General features: G+C 36.8%; 1 protein-coding gene and 1 pseudogene across 35 annotated transcripts in view; both read left to right on the top strand.

Annotated features, from left to right (window-relative positions):
- The window catches only part of LOC128165855 (sorbin and SH3 domain-containing protein 1-like), a 67,534-nt gene extending 52,452 nt beyond the window's left edge, over window positions 1–15,082 (top strand). For 29 of the 35 annotated variants that reach the window (XM_052830739.1, XM_052830753.1, XM_052830736.1 and 26 more), the window contains 12 exons: window positions 2,257–2,402; window positions 7,262–7,531; window positions 9,088–9,191; window positions 9,888–9,973; window positions 10,324–10,359; window positions 11,184–11,333; window positions 11,644–11,758; window positions 11,897–12,007; window positions 12,208–12,376; window positions 12,796–13,210; window positions 13,941–14,110; window positions 15,005–15,082. In XM_052830739.1, coding sequence (XP_052686699.1) covers window positions 2,257–2,402; window positions 7,262–7,531; window positions 9,088–9,191; window positions 9,888–9,973; window positions 10,324–10,359; window positions 11,184–11,333; window positions 11,644–11,758; window positions 11,897–12,007; window positions 12,208–12,376; window positions 12,796–13,210; window positions 13,941–14,110; window positions 15,005–15,006 — 1,774 coding nt within the window. In that variant the 3' untranslated portion in view covers window positions 15,007–15,082. Of the gene's footprint in view, window positions 1–2,256; window positions 2,403–7,261; window positions 7,532–7,838; window positions 7,881–8,271; window positions 8,293–9,087; window positions 9,192–9,887; window positions 9,974–10,323; window positions 10,360–11,183; window positions 11,334–11,643; window positions 11,759–11,896; window positions 12,008–12,207; window positions 12,377–12,795; window positions 13,211–13,940; window positions 14,111–15,004 lie in introns of all 35 variants that reach the window. The other 6 variants (XM_052830744.1, XM_052830745.1, XM_052830721.1 and 3 more) reach the window with 6 other exon arrangements.
- Window positions 3,732–6,457, top strand: LOC128165857 (uncharacterized; annotated as a pseudogene).
- Window positions 15,083–15,293: the final 211 nt, after the last annotated feature.

The raw sequence follows: 15,293 nt of genomic DNA, 5'->3' as shown, positions 1-15,293 counted from the left end.
ATACTACAGCTAATTTAATTCTTTTAAGTAACGATAAAAAATAAGATATCTTTACAGTGTAAATAAAGCAGTATAAAAATTTAATTGACTTGGTTATTTAGATACTTCATAGTGTGGGTGTAGTCAAAAAGTGTGAATTATCAAGGTCCACAGTGTTAAAATCCTTTACTCATAAACAGAAAGCTGACAACCCAGTGTTCCCCTCTTGCTCTCCATTAAAAGTCTTTGAAGTTACAAATACATGTACTTACAAAACATGCATTTTATTTACCAAAACTGAAGTGGTCTCAAGAGTTGCTATACAATCTCTTAATGGTGAGTGCACTTTCATCTGCATTAAAACACAAACAATCTGTCAATTGCCTTCAAGGAAACATGGGTGTGTATGCAGTGTAGGCTGAAGAAGCATTTGATGGAAGAAAAAATAAATCCTACAAAAAAAAAAAAGACATCTTATCAAAAATTTTGTCGGCCACCTGTTGTAGATTGACTCAGTTCTCTAAACTCTAGCAACCCACAAATTGTGTTGACATGAGGCCCAGTGAGTGGGTGGGTGGAGTGGGTTAGAAGATTCCACAAGTACCCTGTTATATTAACCCTCAATGGGCAGAAAAGAATCACACCCAAAGTGTGTCTGACCTCAGAACATAAATATTGTCATAATCAACAGACCTGTGTCCCTAGGGGGTTTAGTACAGTACAATTGGCCAACCAGTGTAGGTGTTTCATTCACTCTTGTAAGTTTTAATTATTGTCTGAGGATCAGACCCAGAAGCCCTAAGAGTTATTCAAGCTCTCACTCTTTCACCAATATTAAAAGGAATACATATTAGGGGAAAAGGTGAAACTCATGGACCAAAAGTGAGCTCATCTCAGTTTATGATTCTGAAAGCTAGGTCAGGTCCACTAACTGATGAAATATTTACAGGCTTCACACACTTTTATATCTGAAACTGAGGCTGCATGTAGTGATGGTTGTTCTGGTTTGCCCATTGCTACAATATCGCAGTTGTCTGATATGGTATGGTATTTTTGAATCTATTTGGTTAACCAGCTGTATAGTTTCATGTTTATCAGTGACATGCATATTGTTATTAAGCAGAGATTAGGAGCAGGTTGAATTCAATAGGCTAGCATGCTCACACAATCATATTGATGAAATCTGAACATTTCACTTGGGTAACCAAGTAGGGGCCCTTAAAAAATTCATATACTGTTTGAATAAGGGCTGCAGTTACTATAACAGAGGGGTCCTTTTACATCATGTTTCATGTATATGGCTACCAGCTAGCTTTAGAATGCTGTTATTTTATATTGTTTTGTTTTCTCTTGAAATCGGACCACTGGATATTGCATGGGCAGACTAGTATGTACATAACGGTACATGTATTGAATATCATTTTGAGAAAGCAATAGTTTTTACATGAAAATAACGATTAACATCAATATCCTTATGAAGAGTAAACAAAAAGCTGTAAACACCCACAGAATTTGAAAATAAAGAAAACCCTACCTTCACATCATCAAATCTGATTTGACCTTGACCAAATTAATCAACACAAATAGAGAAGATATAAAATAACTCTTAACAATAATCTAATAAAAAATATTAGGATATGTAACATATTGCAACATTATTTTAAAGAATGGAGTTAGAGGTTGTCATCCAGATAATCTTATTTAGAGACTGATCCTCATGAATATTTATCTGCTGGGATAAAGGAAATTATGCTAAAACCAGATAAGTAAGGATAAGCATGAGTGGGAATACTAAATTTTGATTTGGTCGGTCAACCAAGTCCACATAGTCAGCAAGGGAGGGAGGATTAAAGGTGTGTTGTGTATATATGAAGGAATACATATAGTGTCTAACATGGATACCATTGAGGAGAATAGGTGAAGAATATTACTATGGTTTGATTATTACCGGTAGTTATTATTTGGATTGCCTTAAGAACAGCTTGTTAATGCACTACATGTAGAGTACAAGCACTTTAAACATAAAAATATCTAAAACTTTAGGTATACTTATGATTCTTCATTGTTGTGAATTTACTCACAAATCTGAGTTATAGTCTTTATATTTTTCCTGTATGTGTAAGACTATCACACACGATCAAGCTTGAGATAGATTTCTTTTTTACTGAGGCCTATTCAAATCATTTTGCAAAAATATTACATTACATGCCAATGATTTTATTAAAACTTTATCACAAGTAGCCTTTTGGAAATTATTCGAATATTCATTTATTTTAGCACTGAGGGAAAGAAACAAGGATCTGCCCCGCTGAATCTCAAAGACGAGGAAAATGGAGACCCTGTCGTGGCCTACAAGATGGTCCAGAAGGGGGGAGACATCCCTATCAAGGGCCTTCAGAAGCCTGCCCCAGAGAAACCATCCAGTGAGTAACCTCCCCTGACCAGCTGTCACTGTCTGCTTACTGTTTGACTGGTTCTCTTTTGATCACATTTATTATATCACCTTTGATACCTTTTACATGTCTTGCCATTCCAGACCACCCGGTCGTTTGAATACTTAACACCTTTTAGATCCCACCTGCAATTTCTCTTACCCAGTGTCCTTATCCTTTTCTCCTTTTCCTCTTCGCAAAAAATAACCCCCCCCCCCCCCCCCCCCCCCCCCCCCCCAAAAAAGGAAAAAATTGAATAAAACAAGGAAATGAAAAGAGAAAGATAATACCTTCTTTGCTTTTACTTCTATATATTTGTGAAAAGACCATTTGCTTTAATCATATAATTTTTTGAGTCATAAATTTTCTGACATAGCTTGGTAACAAAGACATAGAAGCTGTTTTTTCATTGCCTACTATGCTGTTATAACATCGTTTTAGAAGTGAGGTCGAAAATAATCTCCAAGTCCCAGAAACTACAGAATAGTTTTTGCATGTGTTTTATAGCCACAATATTAATTAACACAGAATTTCGACGTATCGCATGCACATAAGATAATGATAGGCTGTCCCATGGTACTTAATTATCATACTGGAGTAACATTATACACGCTACGAGAAAAACTAATCCGCATTGTTACGTAATAGAGTGCAATATTTTTTACAACTAATGAAATCTGGAATGTCTCTTTAGAATTTGTACATCATCTATGGCTAAGCTAGCTAGGAAGAACAGTTCATCTTAGCATTGCGACTCACTCATTTATTTAAGTATTTCCATGTCATCTTGCTTTGAGCTGTGTTTGTGTAATTGTCATGGTAACCAATATCTGTGTTTCACTAGTGCACATTGTCTCTTTGTCTGAGCAGCCATCTTGTTTTGTGCCTGTCACTGCAAGGTCATCTCTTATGAATAATATATTACCAGCAACATTAATGAATATCAATCTCAGAAATTGTTCAAGTCTTAAATTGATTTCTGAAAGTTAGTGTGGCCCATGTGTTTCTGTGACTCTGTACTGTAAAAAAATTCTGGGAATTACGAAAAGACTGTTATATGTACTGTGAAAAAAAAGAGAAAGTATAATAAACATTTGGATTTGCTTTTTATAGGTATTTCAGAATTGATGTATGTGTATGCTAGAAATCTTTACCCAGAGTTTGCTGCCTGTTTTGTCTTTTGAAGAAGTGAATGCTTTAACTCATTCTACTGTTTTTCTCTTGCAGACTGGCCAGGCATAGTCATAGTGTGCATTAGTGACACATTGTGCTCAGTAACTGTGCTCTCACTTGTATTCATCCTAACTCATGTCTACCCTGAACTAACATAGAATAGAGACTAGTGCTATATCAAACATTGTTACCTACATATACTGACTGTGCAAGCTGAGAGACCAAACAAGGTGGGTGGTGGAAACTGTGGAAACAGAAAGTGAAAGTTGACCGGAATATGTTTGTCCTCACAAGAAGTATGAGAACAGTAAATCTTGGAGGAAGGAGGAGCCAAAGAACAGCTGGTCTGGAGGAGTTCATACCAGAGAAACACTCCACTCCAAAGTCCTCAGACTTACAGCTGGAGAAGGATGGTCCTCAACTAAGGAGGAGGCCTGACCTCCTTCCTCATAGTCCTCGCAGTGATGTTGTTTCCTCATCACTGGACATGGAGAAGGAGCATGAGAGGCTGGAAAAACTGATTCAGAAGGAGGAGACTGAAAGGAAATGGAACCAGCCAAGAAAAATTGTAGATGTGTTCAGAGACACTAAGTCAACCTCAGACTTTCTGCAGCTCAAAGATGACATCAAGACATTGTCATCTAGGCCAAGTGCATCACCAAAGCATTCACCTTACAGTTCACCAAGGCATCATGCTGGTAAAGATTTTTATGATGAGGGTACTGATGTTGATCATCATGAAGAACATGATGAGGGTCTTACAGCAAATTATATTGAGAAAGAGGAAGTATATCAGCCAATTGTAGCAAGCAATCCAACATACACAATGCCGGATCCTTGGTCAAAGATTATGTCTTTTGAGCCACATGACTCCAGGAACTCTTCAAATAGGCAGTGGCACTCCTTATCTGCCAAGAGCTCCATGTGCAGTGAAAGGTCCTCCAGACTTGACCCACACACTTACCAGTCTTACACTGCTGGATTACTGCACTCCAGTGGCAAGTCTGAGAAGTTTCTCAACCTTCAGAAACACTACTCGGTCTTAGAAAGAATATCAGAGCTGGAGAAGAAACGTAGCAAAAGTTTAAGGCCAGAAAAAAAGCCAAGAAGCTGGCATGCTGACATCACAGCTGAAGATGAGGAATTGGAAGATCTCTACCTTGAGTTAGATGAGGCCAAGAAAAATAAAGAGTTTTTTAGCAGGAAAAGTGAGCATGCTCACAAGCATTGGAATCCAAATGCTGATAAAGGACTGATGCAAAAACAAAAATCACTTCAAGATCTCAAAATGAAATATGATAATGATGATTTGTTTGAAGATGGTTCTGATAGGAAATTTTATGGGACACGGTCTTTGGGACGGGAAAAGAAATTTGCAGCACTAGCAGAAAAGTTCAAACTCTTTGATGATTTCCATCACAGTTTTGACTCAACCAAATCAAAAAGACAACAGTCTTGGCAAGGCAGTGATTTTTACTCAAGTGACACTAAAACAGCACCTGCATCAAAAATAGCTGTTACCAGTATGCAGACTGAAGGACAGACACCAAACAAATATGAAATATGTGTTGAAGGAAATCTAAATCAGAAAGGTTTGAAAGGGCTTGAGGCTTTGCACGTAAGGTCTTTTTCTGCCCCAAATACTCAGAAAGAGGTTGAGAATGGAAACCCCCTCATTAGGACCAACTCCTCAAAGGAGTCTTTCTTTGGTGGTCCTCCAGTGGAAGAGAAAGTATCTCTCTCAGTATCGCCTATTTCTGTGATTCATGGACGGAAAATAATGGCCACCTATGTCAATGAGAATCCTGCTTTATGGAATGAATATCCAGAAGAATCAAAGAAAGAAGTGCTCCCAAAGCAATCTTCCACTCTCAGGGTTTTTTCTAGGAGAGGTGTAGACACTTCTCCTATTCAGGATGTTAAGAACTGTGTGCAGATGTTTGAAAACAATCAAAAACATGCAGAATTTCATGACAACTCGAACATTTCCGACAGAGCAACAATGCACCCAGTTGATGAACAGAAAGAGACAGCTAATCGCAATAAAGAGCATAATTCCAAGCCAGTCATAACTAGTCAGAATACCCAGCTTGGTAGTAGTGGGGTAAAGTTTCATGTTAGAAATCTGAGGTGTTTGGCAGAAAACAATGAGTTCAGTCAGAGTAGGTTCAGTATGAAGCCTCAGGTGGATAGGCAGCCAATGATGGAGAAGTACTTGGAGGATGTTCTGGAACATTCCAGGAGCAATGAGAGACTGGAACTTATTGACAGTGATCCTGAGAGGTTCTACTCCTCCGAGACTGACAGGTCAGAGCAAGAAGAGGTGTACCCAGAACCAAGACAGTGGGGAAATTCTGAAGTTATACATCATCATTATGACAGTTCAGATGACACTGAAAGTGTAGGATCTGATGAAAGCGCTGGAACATTTATTGTCAAGCATAGTGACGAGGAGTCAGATGTAAATCTTCCAGATGTGACCAAAGGGACACAAAGTGTGAGATTCTCAGAGGCAGATAAAGAGTTCCCCAGAGCCAAGTCTGTCCCAGATCTCAAGAATAAGGAGGGGGATCAAATACCCCTAAGGCCTAGGTCTGCCAAGTCTCAGCTGAATTTGAGCAAGAATGATCAGTCCAAAGATGGAGGAACTGTCAGTCAGGTTAAGAGTCTGAGGCAGCTATTTCAGGAACGAAAAGAGATGGGGAAAAGAAATCGTCTTCAGTTTGATAAAGATGTTGGCAAGTTGAAGTTAAATCCATCTTCATCAACAAGTGATGTTGTTGACGCTAAAGCAGTTCAGATAGAGGATAAAATCAAGGATCCTCAACATGAGTGGAGTAACAGTCAAAAAATGATCAAAAATGATAATAACAACATCCATGTAGATCAAGGGAACAGGGTTAAGAAATTTGTTTTGGTGAAGAAGCCTTTAAAAGTGGCAGTTTCATCAAAGTCTGATGTCAGAAGTCAAGAAAGGATCAAACAAGACATGCCAATAAAGAAAAAGTCTCCCATTGTTTTGAAGAGAGGGTTTTTGCAACAGTCTATGCCGGATCGGTATTATCACACAATAGCTGCTCCTAGCAGGAAGGCACCAACCACTTTCAAAGTGGGTGACAATGCTGGTGGTGGTACTCTCCCAAGGTCATTTGGAGCTCTACCAAGGTCATCTGGAACTCTACCAAGGTCATCTGGAGGGCAACAAGATCAGACGCAGAGCATGACGATAGCAGGTCATTATTTCATAAAACTTCATTTCCCAGACTCCCCAGCCCTCACCCTCCAGCTTTGCATGTCTTCCTGATTCTTTGCTTGTTTCTTTTCCAAACAACAACTTCTCTGTCATCATTGTTTTACTTTAATTGCATGGTGTGATTATTCATGTAGAGTTATGTTGAGAGCATTCCAGAAAAGTTAGTAAAAGGGAGGATGATATTAATCAGGGGTTACAAATAGTGGAATACATAGGGGGAAAATCTCCAAAAAAATTTAACAAACCAAATTAAAGTCAATGTTACTCAATAGTCCAAAACAAATGTTTAAAGTTTCAGGATATGTGACTCTTTTGTATATACATTCATGCTTTATGTTATTCTGTATTGCATGCATGATTTTTATTTCTTTCCCCTTCGAATATTTTTTTCTTCATTCTGTTTTGCATGTTTTTATTAAAATAGAAAAGAGAGCAGAGCAGGACCAGGCGGTGCCTCCAAAGGTCCCTCCTCCTCCTCACTCACCTCAACCTCAGCTCATACCTCACTTCTACAATATATACGAACCAGTTGTAGTCAGGGTAGATAACCACTTGGTTAACGGGGCACCTGCCCCTCCCGTACGGAAGCACCCTATCACGATAGGAGGTTACAAGTTGCCTCGGCAACGTAGTAGCCTATCGGCGGCCGAACAGCTAGGGGTCACAAGTCCTTCCCCAATCAAATCCAATGGAGGTATTGCTTGTTTGCTGGGCAAGATCTAAATGCCTTATAGTAGATTTGTCTCCTAAAAATTTTTTTTGGATTGACGTGTGTTTTTCTTTGGTCTCACCAGCAGTAGTTGGCTTGCTCCTCACACACTATATATATTTTGTATTAGGGTTTTGGCATTAAAAGGGTTTATATAGCAATATACTTATATTTTTGGTGTCTTACTTGGGTGAAAAAGTGTGGCCAACAACCAAAAATTTAATCCAAGTAATGTGTGCTCCAAGTGATAGGCTTCCCCCATTTAAATTGATGTTACGTTTTGTATCCCCAGCTATTGATGAGGAGTTTGCTTTTCTGAAAGAGTTTGAGAAGGGTGAGTATAGGAATCATACTAGCATGGACAGTTACAAAAATATCCATTCGAAATACTGTAACAGAATTTATTAGGTCAAGTTTTTTCCAGTTTTATTGCACACGATCACTCTTGCATAATGTTATACACTATACTAAAATATATCTGCATTTTATGAGCATGAAGTCACATATGAAAAAATGTATGATATACCGGTACATGTACAGGTAGAATAATTCTTACAGTACAAACATATTCAGTATGTATATTACAAATGTAACTGGAATTTTAAGAAATCATTTTATCGAGCATGAAGTAAATATAGAAAGGTTTGTAAAAAATTCTGTCCAATACATTAACAATTGCAATGTGAAATATTCCCCAAAACTTTGAATGTACTATACCTGTTTAGAATGTGCAGAGAGGAAAAAGTGTAAGTTATTTTACATGTCAGATCGATTAGCTCTTCTTCTTTCAAAAAAAAAAATTACAGTTGCATGAAAAATTTCCAACTTGTACCTGATCTGATCGTGGACTATATGTGGCATGGTTGGTCGTGATTTCTATTGGTCGAGATATTGTCCCTAATGTTTCTACAAGCAGGAATGTCGTATCATTTGGAGCACTGAGTTGATTAACAGTTGTGACTTTAATCTATACTAACATCCAGCCAACAAAAAAAATTAATCTTGTTGTTAATGTTGAATGCAAACTGAAACTGACTTTTAATGTCACACAGTCCCCCCTTTTAGTAGCCCTGTGAGGATCACAGGTGTAGAGACTACCTTCTACCAATGGTTCATTGGCACTTCAAATTAGCAGAATTTTTTGTTATAAATTGACTGTGTTTTGAGTAGCTGTTTGGGAAATCTTTGATTTTCTTTGCTTTCAGCTCTATAATGATTTGTATTGCTTCTGCTCCTTTATTCTAGCTACATGTATGTAGATGAACAATTTAATATCTTATTTATCTTGTAACCTTGCTAGCACTCATGTATGTCCTTTGTCTTACCTGTACTGTTGTTCAGTTTTAATTTCGCTGTCAAATTTTACATTCCTTGGTTTTTATAAACCTTTGTAAAAATATATACAATAATTGACCTGAATATATTTTTGATTTTTTTTTTTTTCGGTCATTTTTTTTTTTTTCATGTTTTTGTGTGGGTGTGTAATTTCCCCTAATTAATTTTACCTTGACCTGAAGTTAATAATATACATATACTTGTAGCTTTCAAACACACCACCTCTGACCAGAGGAAGCCATCTCCAGTTAACGACCCCAAATACATGCGACGGAAAGAGGAAGAGGAGGAGTATAGACGAAGGCGACTGGTAATTTAAATTAACATTTATCCACAGGATCAATTACACAGATACACACATTTTTTGCTTAATAACAATATTCTTCTTTTTTATTGAGTTTATACAATGTATCAAAAGATTTTGAATAATAATCCAATATGTGTTTATATAGATCATCATGAAGTTTTAATAGTTAAAGCAATATGAGCTGCATTTTTCATGTTGAATTCTTTTTTACTAAAATGTTCTTTATTTCTACTAAAATGACAAAAATATCATGATTTTTAAATTTCTGTTAGCCATATTTTTGTAGAAAAGGCCGTTAAGAAGCTTTTTTGGAGCAAAATTGAATTATTGTCGTCCTGTACAAAAATTGATTTCCTATATATTCCCTAGAAGAGAAATATTTCCTTTGACAAAAATTAATGATTTTTTTCAAATCTTATTTATCATGAAAGTTAAAGTTAAATGCAGACTTATCATACTAGCAGGTTTTTGCAGCAAAATAAAATTCTAAAATATACAGCTCATATTGCTTTAAGCTCTTATGTTCATATTATTTCTTTTATTATTTTTTTTTGAAGTTTTCTCATAAAGCTGTTTTTTGACCAAGATGTTGTTTGATATCAGTAATGCATGAATCTACTCAACAGATGTTGAATTAAAGAAGCTGTTGTAACAAATGAGTACATGTAACATTGTTGTTTTTCGTTCTATGTTCTACAGGAACAGCTTTACGAGGAGGAGAGACGCCGAAAAATACTTCAGGAAGAGGCTGATATTGAGGCTAGGCGACACAACGATTTCTTTACGTAAGTACAATCACTAGAGAAATCATGTCATGTTTGAAAAAAATAGAAATAATTTGGGAAGAGTAAACAAAAATTTCTTATTACATTATTACATCCTAATGTTGTTTTGTTGAATCAATTAAATAGGATATATTTGGATTCAGGGGGTGGGGAAAAAAATCCTAACCATTCTTATTTGATATATTGCACATTAAGATTATTAATCACTTACAGCCTTTCCCAATTTATCCAAATGATTTTGTTTTTATTTTTAAATTTCTCTCTTTGGGAAACCCAATTTGTACATATGAGTTTAATCCACAACTATGATTTCATATTCTGATTTTTCGAAATTAATTTGTCCCCTCCAGCAATCCCAATAACATAAATCAAGACCCCAATATGACGTGAGTATACGCTGCCTGCCGGATACACCGCTACTAATCTCTGGAAAAAGGGGAGCTAAGTCTCCCCCCAACTAAGTTCATCTCATCCAAATATGATTAACATTCCATCATTTTGCCATCAACATTAATGCTTTTGGTTTATTTCATTCTTAATTGAACGCAGTCATATTTGTATACCACAAATATTATTTATTTGGTATACCTGGTACATATTTAACAAATCATTGCCTAGAGTATATATACATATAGAAAAAAATTAGATACTTTTATTAATTGGGATATATACTAGTTTGCTTTTTGCAGTAAAGTTCGTTCAGGTTGGCTCAAACTTTGTTAAGATTAACACATGCAAAGCAAAGGGAATGGTAATTAATAGTTTTTAGTTCTAATGGCTTCAGAATGTTGAGCAATGGTGTAAGACATTTTTGCATGGATGAACAAGTTTCCTTACAATGTTTCCAAAGTTTTTGGTTTCATCAGAAAGCTCCTGTTGTTTTCATTTGTGCCAGTGGATTTGTGATGTCTTTAACAACAACGCTTCTTACTTACTAATTGAGAATCAAAGGCTTCTGGCTTTCTAACCTCACATTCTTCCTCAAATCTTCACTTTAGCTGTCTTCACAACTTTCTCTTGATCTGTCTGCAGTTTTAAATCTCTGTTTGAACACCCATCTCTTTATTGATAGTTTTCTTTACACCATTGACACAAAACGGTGTGATGTTACAAGCGACAGTTGAACAACATAATGATATTACCGGTAAATTGTTTTGTTTTTCAAATCTGTGAACCGCTGAATTAATGAAATGCTGTTTGGTATCTACAGTCCCTCTCAGAAGTCGCCGATACCAGCGGACCGATTTGACGAACCTGTGACCATCAACACTCACTATGGAGTCCCCGCCGACAGGAGGAGAGGCTTCCAGATTCAGGGCAAAGCCAAGGCTCTGTACACCTTCAATGCTCAAAATCCCAGGTACGTACAGGCAGATCATCAGCATCGGTGGGAATATTAACTTCTCTGAAGCCTTCAGATGTTTTTTTTTTGTAAAATTTGCAAGAAGTACATGTGCTGTGCTGATGAGATTTTAAAATCTCTCTGCTTGCATCTGGAGAGTTTACTTCATAGGTATAAATGTCCATTTGATTTATGAATGCAAAAGGTTTTGCTTTGAAAATAGTCATACATTGAACACTTGACAATGAGGGGAAGTCATTGGTAGTTCTTTTTCCCCTTTGTTGTCAGTCTTGTAGATTTTCATTTGATGATTTACTTTCTGTTTTAGGGAACTTTCTTTCAAGAAAGGTGACATCTTGTATCTCCTTCGTCAAATAGACAGAAACTGGTTTGAAGGAGAGCGTTATGGCAGAAAGGGAATCTTCCCCAGTAACTACGTGGAGGTACAAACTCACCAAAATCTTTAACAACAGTGTATACAGTGTATATGTACCAAAATAAAGTGAAAGTCAGTCATAATTACTAGTGATATGTTTTTCAAGAAGACAAAGTTTAATTTTTAACATTTTCTCCCTCCCTAGGTGATCACCTCCATTGAGCAGGCCCAGGAGGCAGCCCGGCAATCAGAGGGACAGGCCCGGGCCAGATACAACTTCAACGGACAGACTAATGTGGAGCTTTCCTTACGCAAGGTATTCAACTAACATCCTCTCTCATTCTGCACTTTGTTCCAAAGATGTTTGTTGAAATCCAGTGCTATCTTTAAAACCAAGTGAATTGAGATCAATATGATGAAAATAGTTTCTTTGCATATAGATATGATAAACAAAGAAACCTTAGAAAGTCCAGATTTGTCACATGATGACCTTTATTTGGTTTTCTGTATTTACAGGGAGAAATTGTGACACTACTGAGAAGAGTGGATGAGAACTGGTTTGAGGGACGAGCGGGAAATCGCCAGGGCATTTTCCCGGTGGCCTACGTGGAGGTGGTTAACGAGCCCTCTACACCACTGGTCACCCCTGCCCCCTCTGTTATCACCACACCTATGACAGGTAGAGGTATATATCAGGACACCTGTCTTTTGTTCTCCCTTGTTACTCTTCTTTCCTTCATACTTCCTCATCCTTTACCAATTTTATATTATATTGTCTTCATTTAGATTAGTTGGCTTTGCCTTTAATCACTATTGGGTCTATACATGCAGTCATCTTTGAGCTTACTATGTTTTCTTTACTACCGTAATTGATATCTCTGTATGATAAAATTCATTTGCATTCTGCAGATTACATAATTTATAGATAAAATGCATCTATCTGTTCTCTGTTCAAATTAAAAAATCACTATCTATAAAATGGCCACATCTCCTAGTCATGTCTACTAATAAATCTGCATTAATATATTAACCTGTGATTTTTGTGTAGTGATTTGCCCTATTTAGACAAAAAATTAATAATTTACACTTCATCACTTTGAACAGGTACTCCAGAGATGCTGTCCCCAGTTAGTATGGAGGCCCCCACCCCTCCCCCTCAGCCATCCCCAGGAGCATTCTCCCCCAAATCACCAGCAGCCTACAGATATGGAAACAGACAGAGTGAAATATCTCCACAACATGTGCAGGGCTATCACGCGAGCCCTGGCCTAGAAAAGACAATGTCCCCACGTTATTACGACAGAATGGACAACGGACATGCCCCCCATTACAATGGAGGGGAATCTTATCAGTATTCACAACGATCAAGGCAGAGCCCCGGGACGGGGCGAGGGCCCCTGTCCCCCTCACACTCTGACAGACAAATGGGATACTCCCCCAGTGCTAATAAAAACTATATGGAAAACAATAATGATCATTATAGGAATAAGAATGTAGATGAGGATTTAGCCTTAAGTAGGTGAGTAAAGTTGTTTAAATGATATTCATTCAGAGCTTCACTGCATGAATAAGCAATTTGTAATATTATAGAATAGTTCATCCCAAGAAATAAACTGTAAATTTGTGTACTTTTTTTGAGTAATGGTATGTTTGTGATACTTCTTCTAAATTTGCATGTCTGAAAAAAAAAAATGAGAGACAATTTTGCATGATTAAGTTGACTTCATCTGAGGATATTTCCAGAACCTGTAGTTAGATTCCATGTTTTGTCTTTGTCAGAGAAATGCTTAATATGATGGTGGTAGGGAATATTTTGTATGAACGGTAAGCTTTGAGTGAACCATCCAGTATGTTGTGATAATAGAAAAAAAAAAGAATAAATCTCCTAGAATTTGTGTCCCTATATGTTTGCACATCTTTCCAACACATTATGTCTGGAATTTGTTTTGTGTGTGGATTTCTTTCCATTTATCGGTAGTTCACTTTCACATATTACATGTAGTGTGAATATTCTGTTTGACCCACATGAAATTCCTTATATGTTTATGATCCCTATTCCAAATAAGATAATTTATTATGTTCCAACGAGGTTATATATACTCTTCGAAAGGTGTAGTAGCTACATTATAATATTAACAATAAGATATTGCCTTATACATTTTTTAAGACTTGGTTTGCTGCTTGTATAGTTAACAGCAGTTCAGTGATAAACTGACCATTTTGTTGACTGAATGCATCTTCTATTACAGATATCGAGCTATTTATGCATATAAGCCCATGAACGATGATGAGCTGGAATTATGGGAACAGGACGAGGTATATGTAATGGAGAAATGTGACGATGGATGGTACGTCGGAACCTCTTGTCGGACGGGGATGTTTGGAACCTTCCCCGGAAATTACGTACAACGAGTTCAATGTAAGTAATTATTTGTAATGGAAAGACAATTATAATGTGGGTTTTTTTTTTCTCTCTGATCGAAATCTTATACACATTCTATCATGGTACAAAGAAAAAAAACTTCATTAGCTACAGGTGAATCTCGATAACTCGAACTTCAGGGGACCATGATTAAACTTCGAGAGATCGAAAGTTTAAAAAAATCCGGAAATTTTTGTTCCGGTCAATTTGGTTCTAAAATTATAGTAGCCAGAAATTTATATTTATATCATGGAAAGATAGTCTGACATGATTTCAATCGTATTTTCTGCCACATTACTTCAATTTAAACAATACAGAACGTACTTGTGTGGTTATTAAGTGTATTTTTTTTACGTTAACAAACTTTTAAGCATATTATGTTTTCTTAATCATTACGTTAGAATATTTTAAATAAAGAGCATTTACTGTAACATTCACAAGTTGTTGAAATTTATAGATCACTTACAAATTGCCTATCTACCCTTTGAAGGAAGCAAGGGGTAGTGTCACTTACGTAATCAACCAATTAACACTACCACGCTAGCCCCCAGGAGTTCACTCAACCATCCAGGTAAGGTCCACGCGGAGCTATAATTATACGCTTGATTGGCCGCGTGTGTACACAGGAACCACTTCGAGTTGTCAAGAGTGAAAAACAATGAAATATGTATAACGGGACCCAGGTTTTACTTCAAGAGATCAAGAACTTCGAGAGATTGGAGTTCGAGAGATCAAGAGTAAATTTGCTTAGTTATATAGAGAAAAAAATTGGGACCGTGAGTTCACTTCGAGAGATCAAGAAATTCGAGAGATCGAAGTTCGAGCCATCGAGTGTCACCTGTATTTCAATTTTAATTTCATGGTTTGAAAAAGCTTTCTATTTTGTTACAGGACAAGAGGGAAAATTTCATTGGCTGCAGACTGCTAACAAGAATCATCCAATCAAATTACAAGATAGTTATCCATCCGTGCCGCAAGACAGTTGATGTGGCCATAAAATGTCAGAGGTTGCCATTACTCCCAACTACTTGCTGTTTAGCTGAGGTGTTGGAATTGTCCTCTGTATTTCTAATGCAAAAACAAGTCTTTGATGAACAAATCTGTAATTTTTTGGTCAAGTGTGTACAACATATATGTATTCATTGAAATTTTTAATGTTTTGAAGAAAAAAAGCTGCATT

This window comes from Crassostrea angulata, chromosome 10, assembly GCF_025612915.1.
Source record: "Crassostrea angulata isolate pt1a10 chromosome 10, ASM2561291v2, whole genome shotgun sequence".
Classification (NCBI taxonomy): Eukaryota; Metazoa; Mollusca; class Bivalvia; order Ostreida; family Ostreidae; genus Magallana; species Magallana angulata.
The sequence above is the reverse complement of the archived record's forward strand: the minus strand, read 5'-3'. Positions and strand labels throughout refer to the sequence as shown.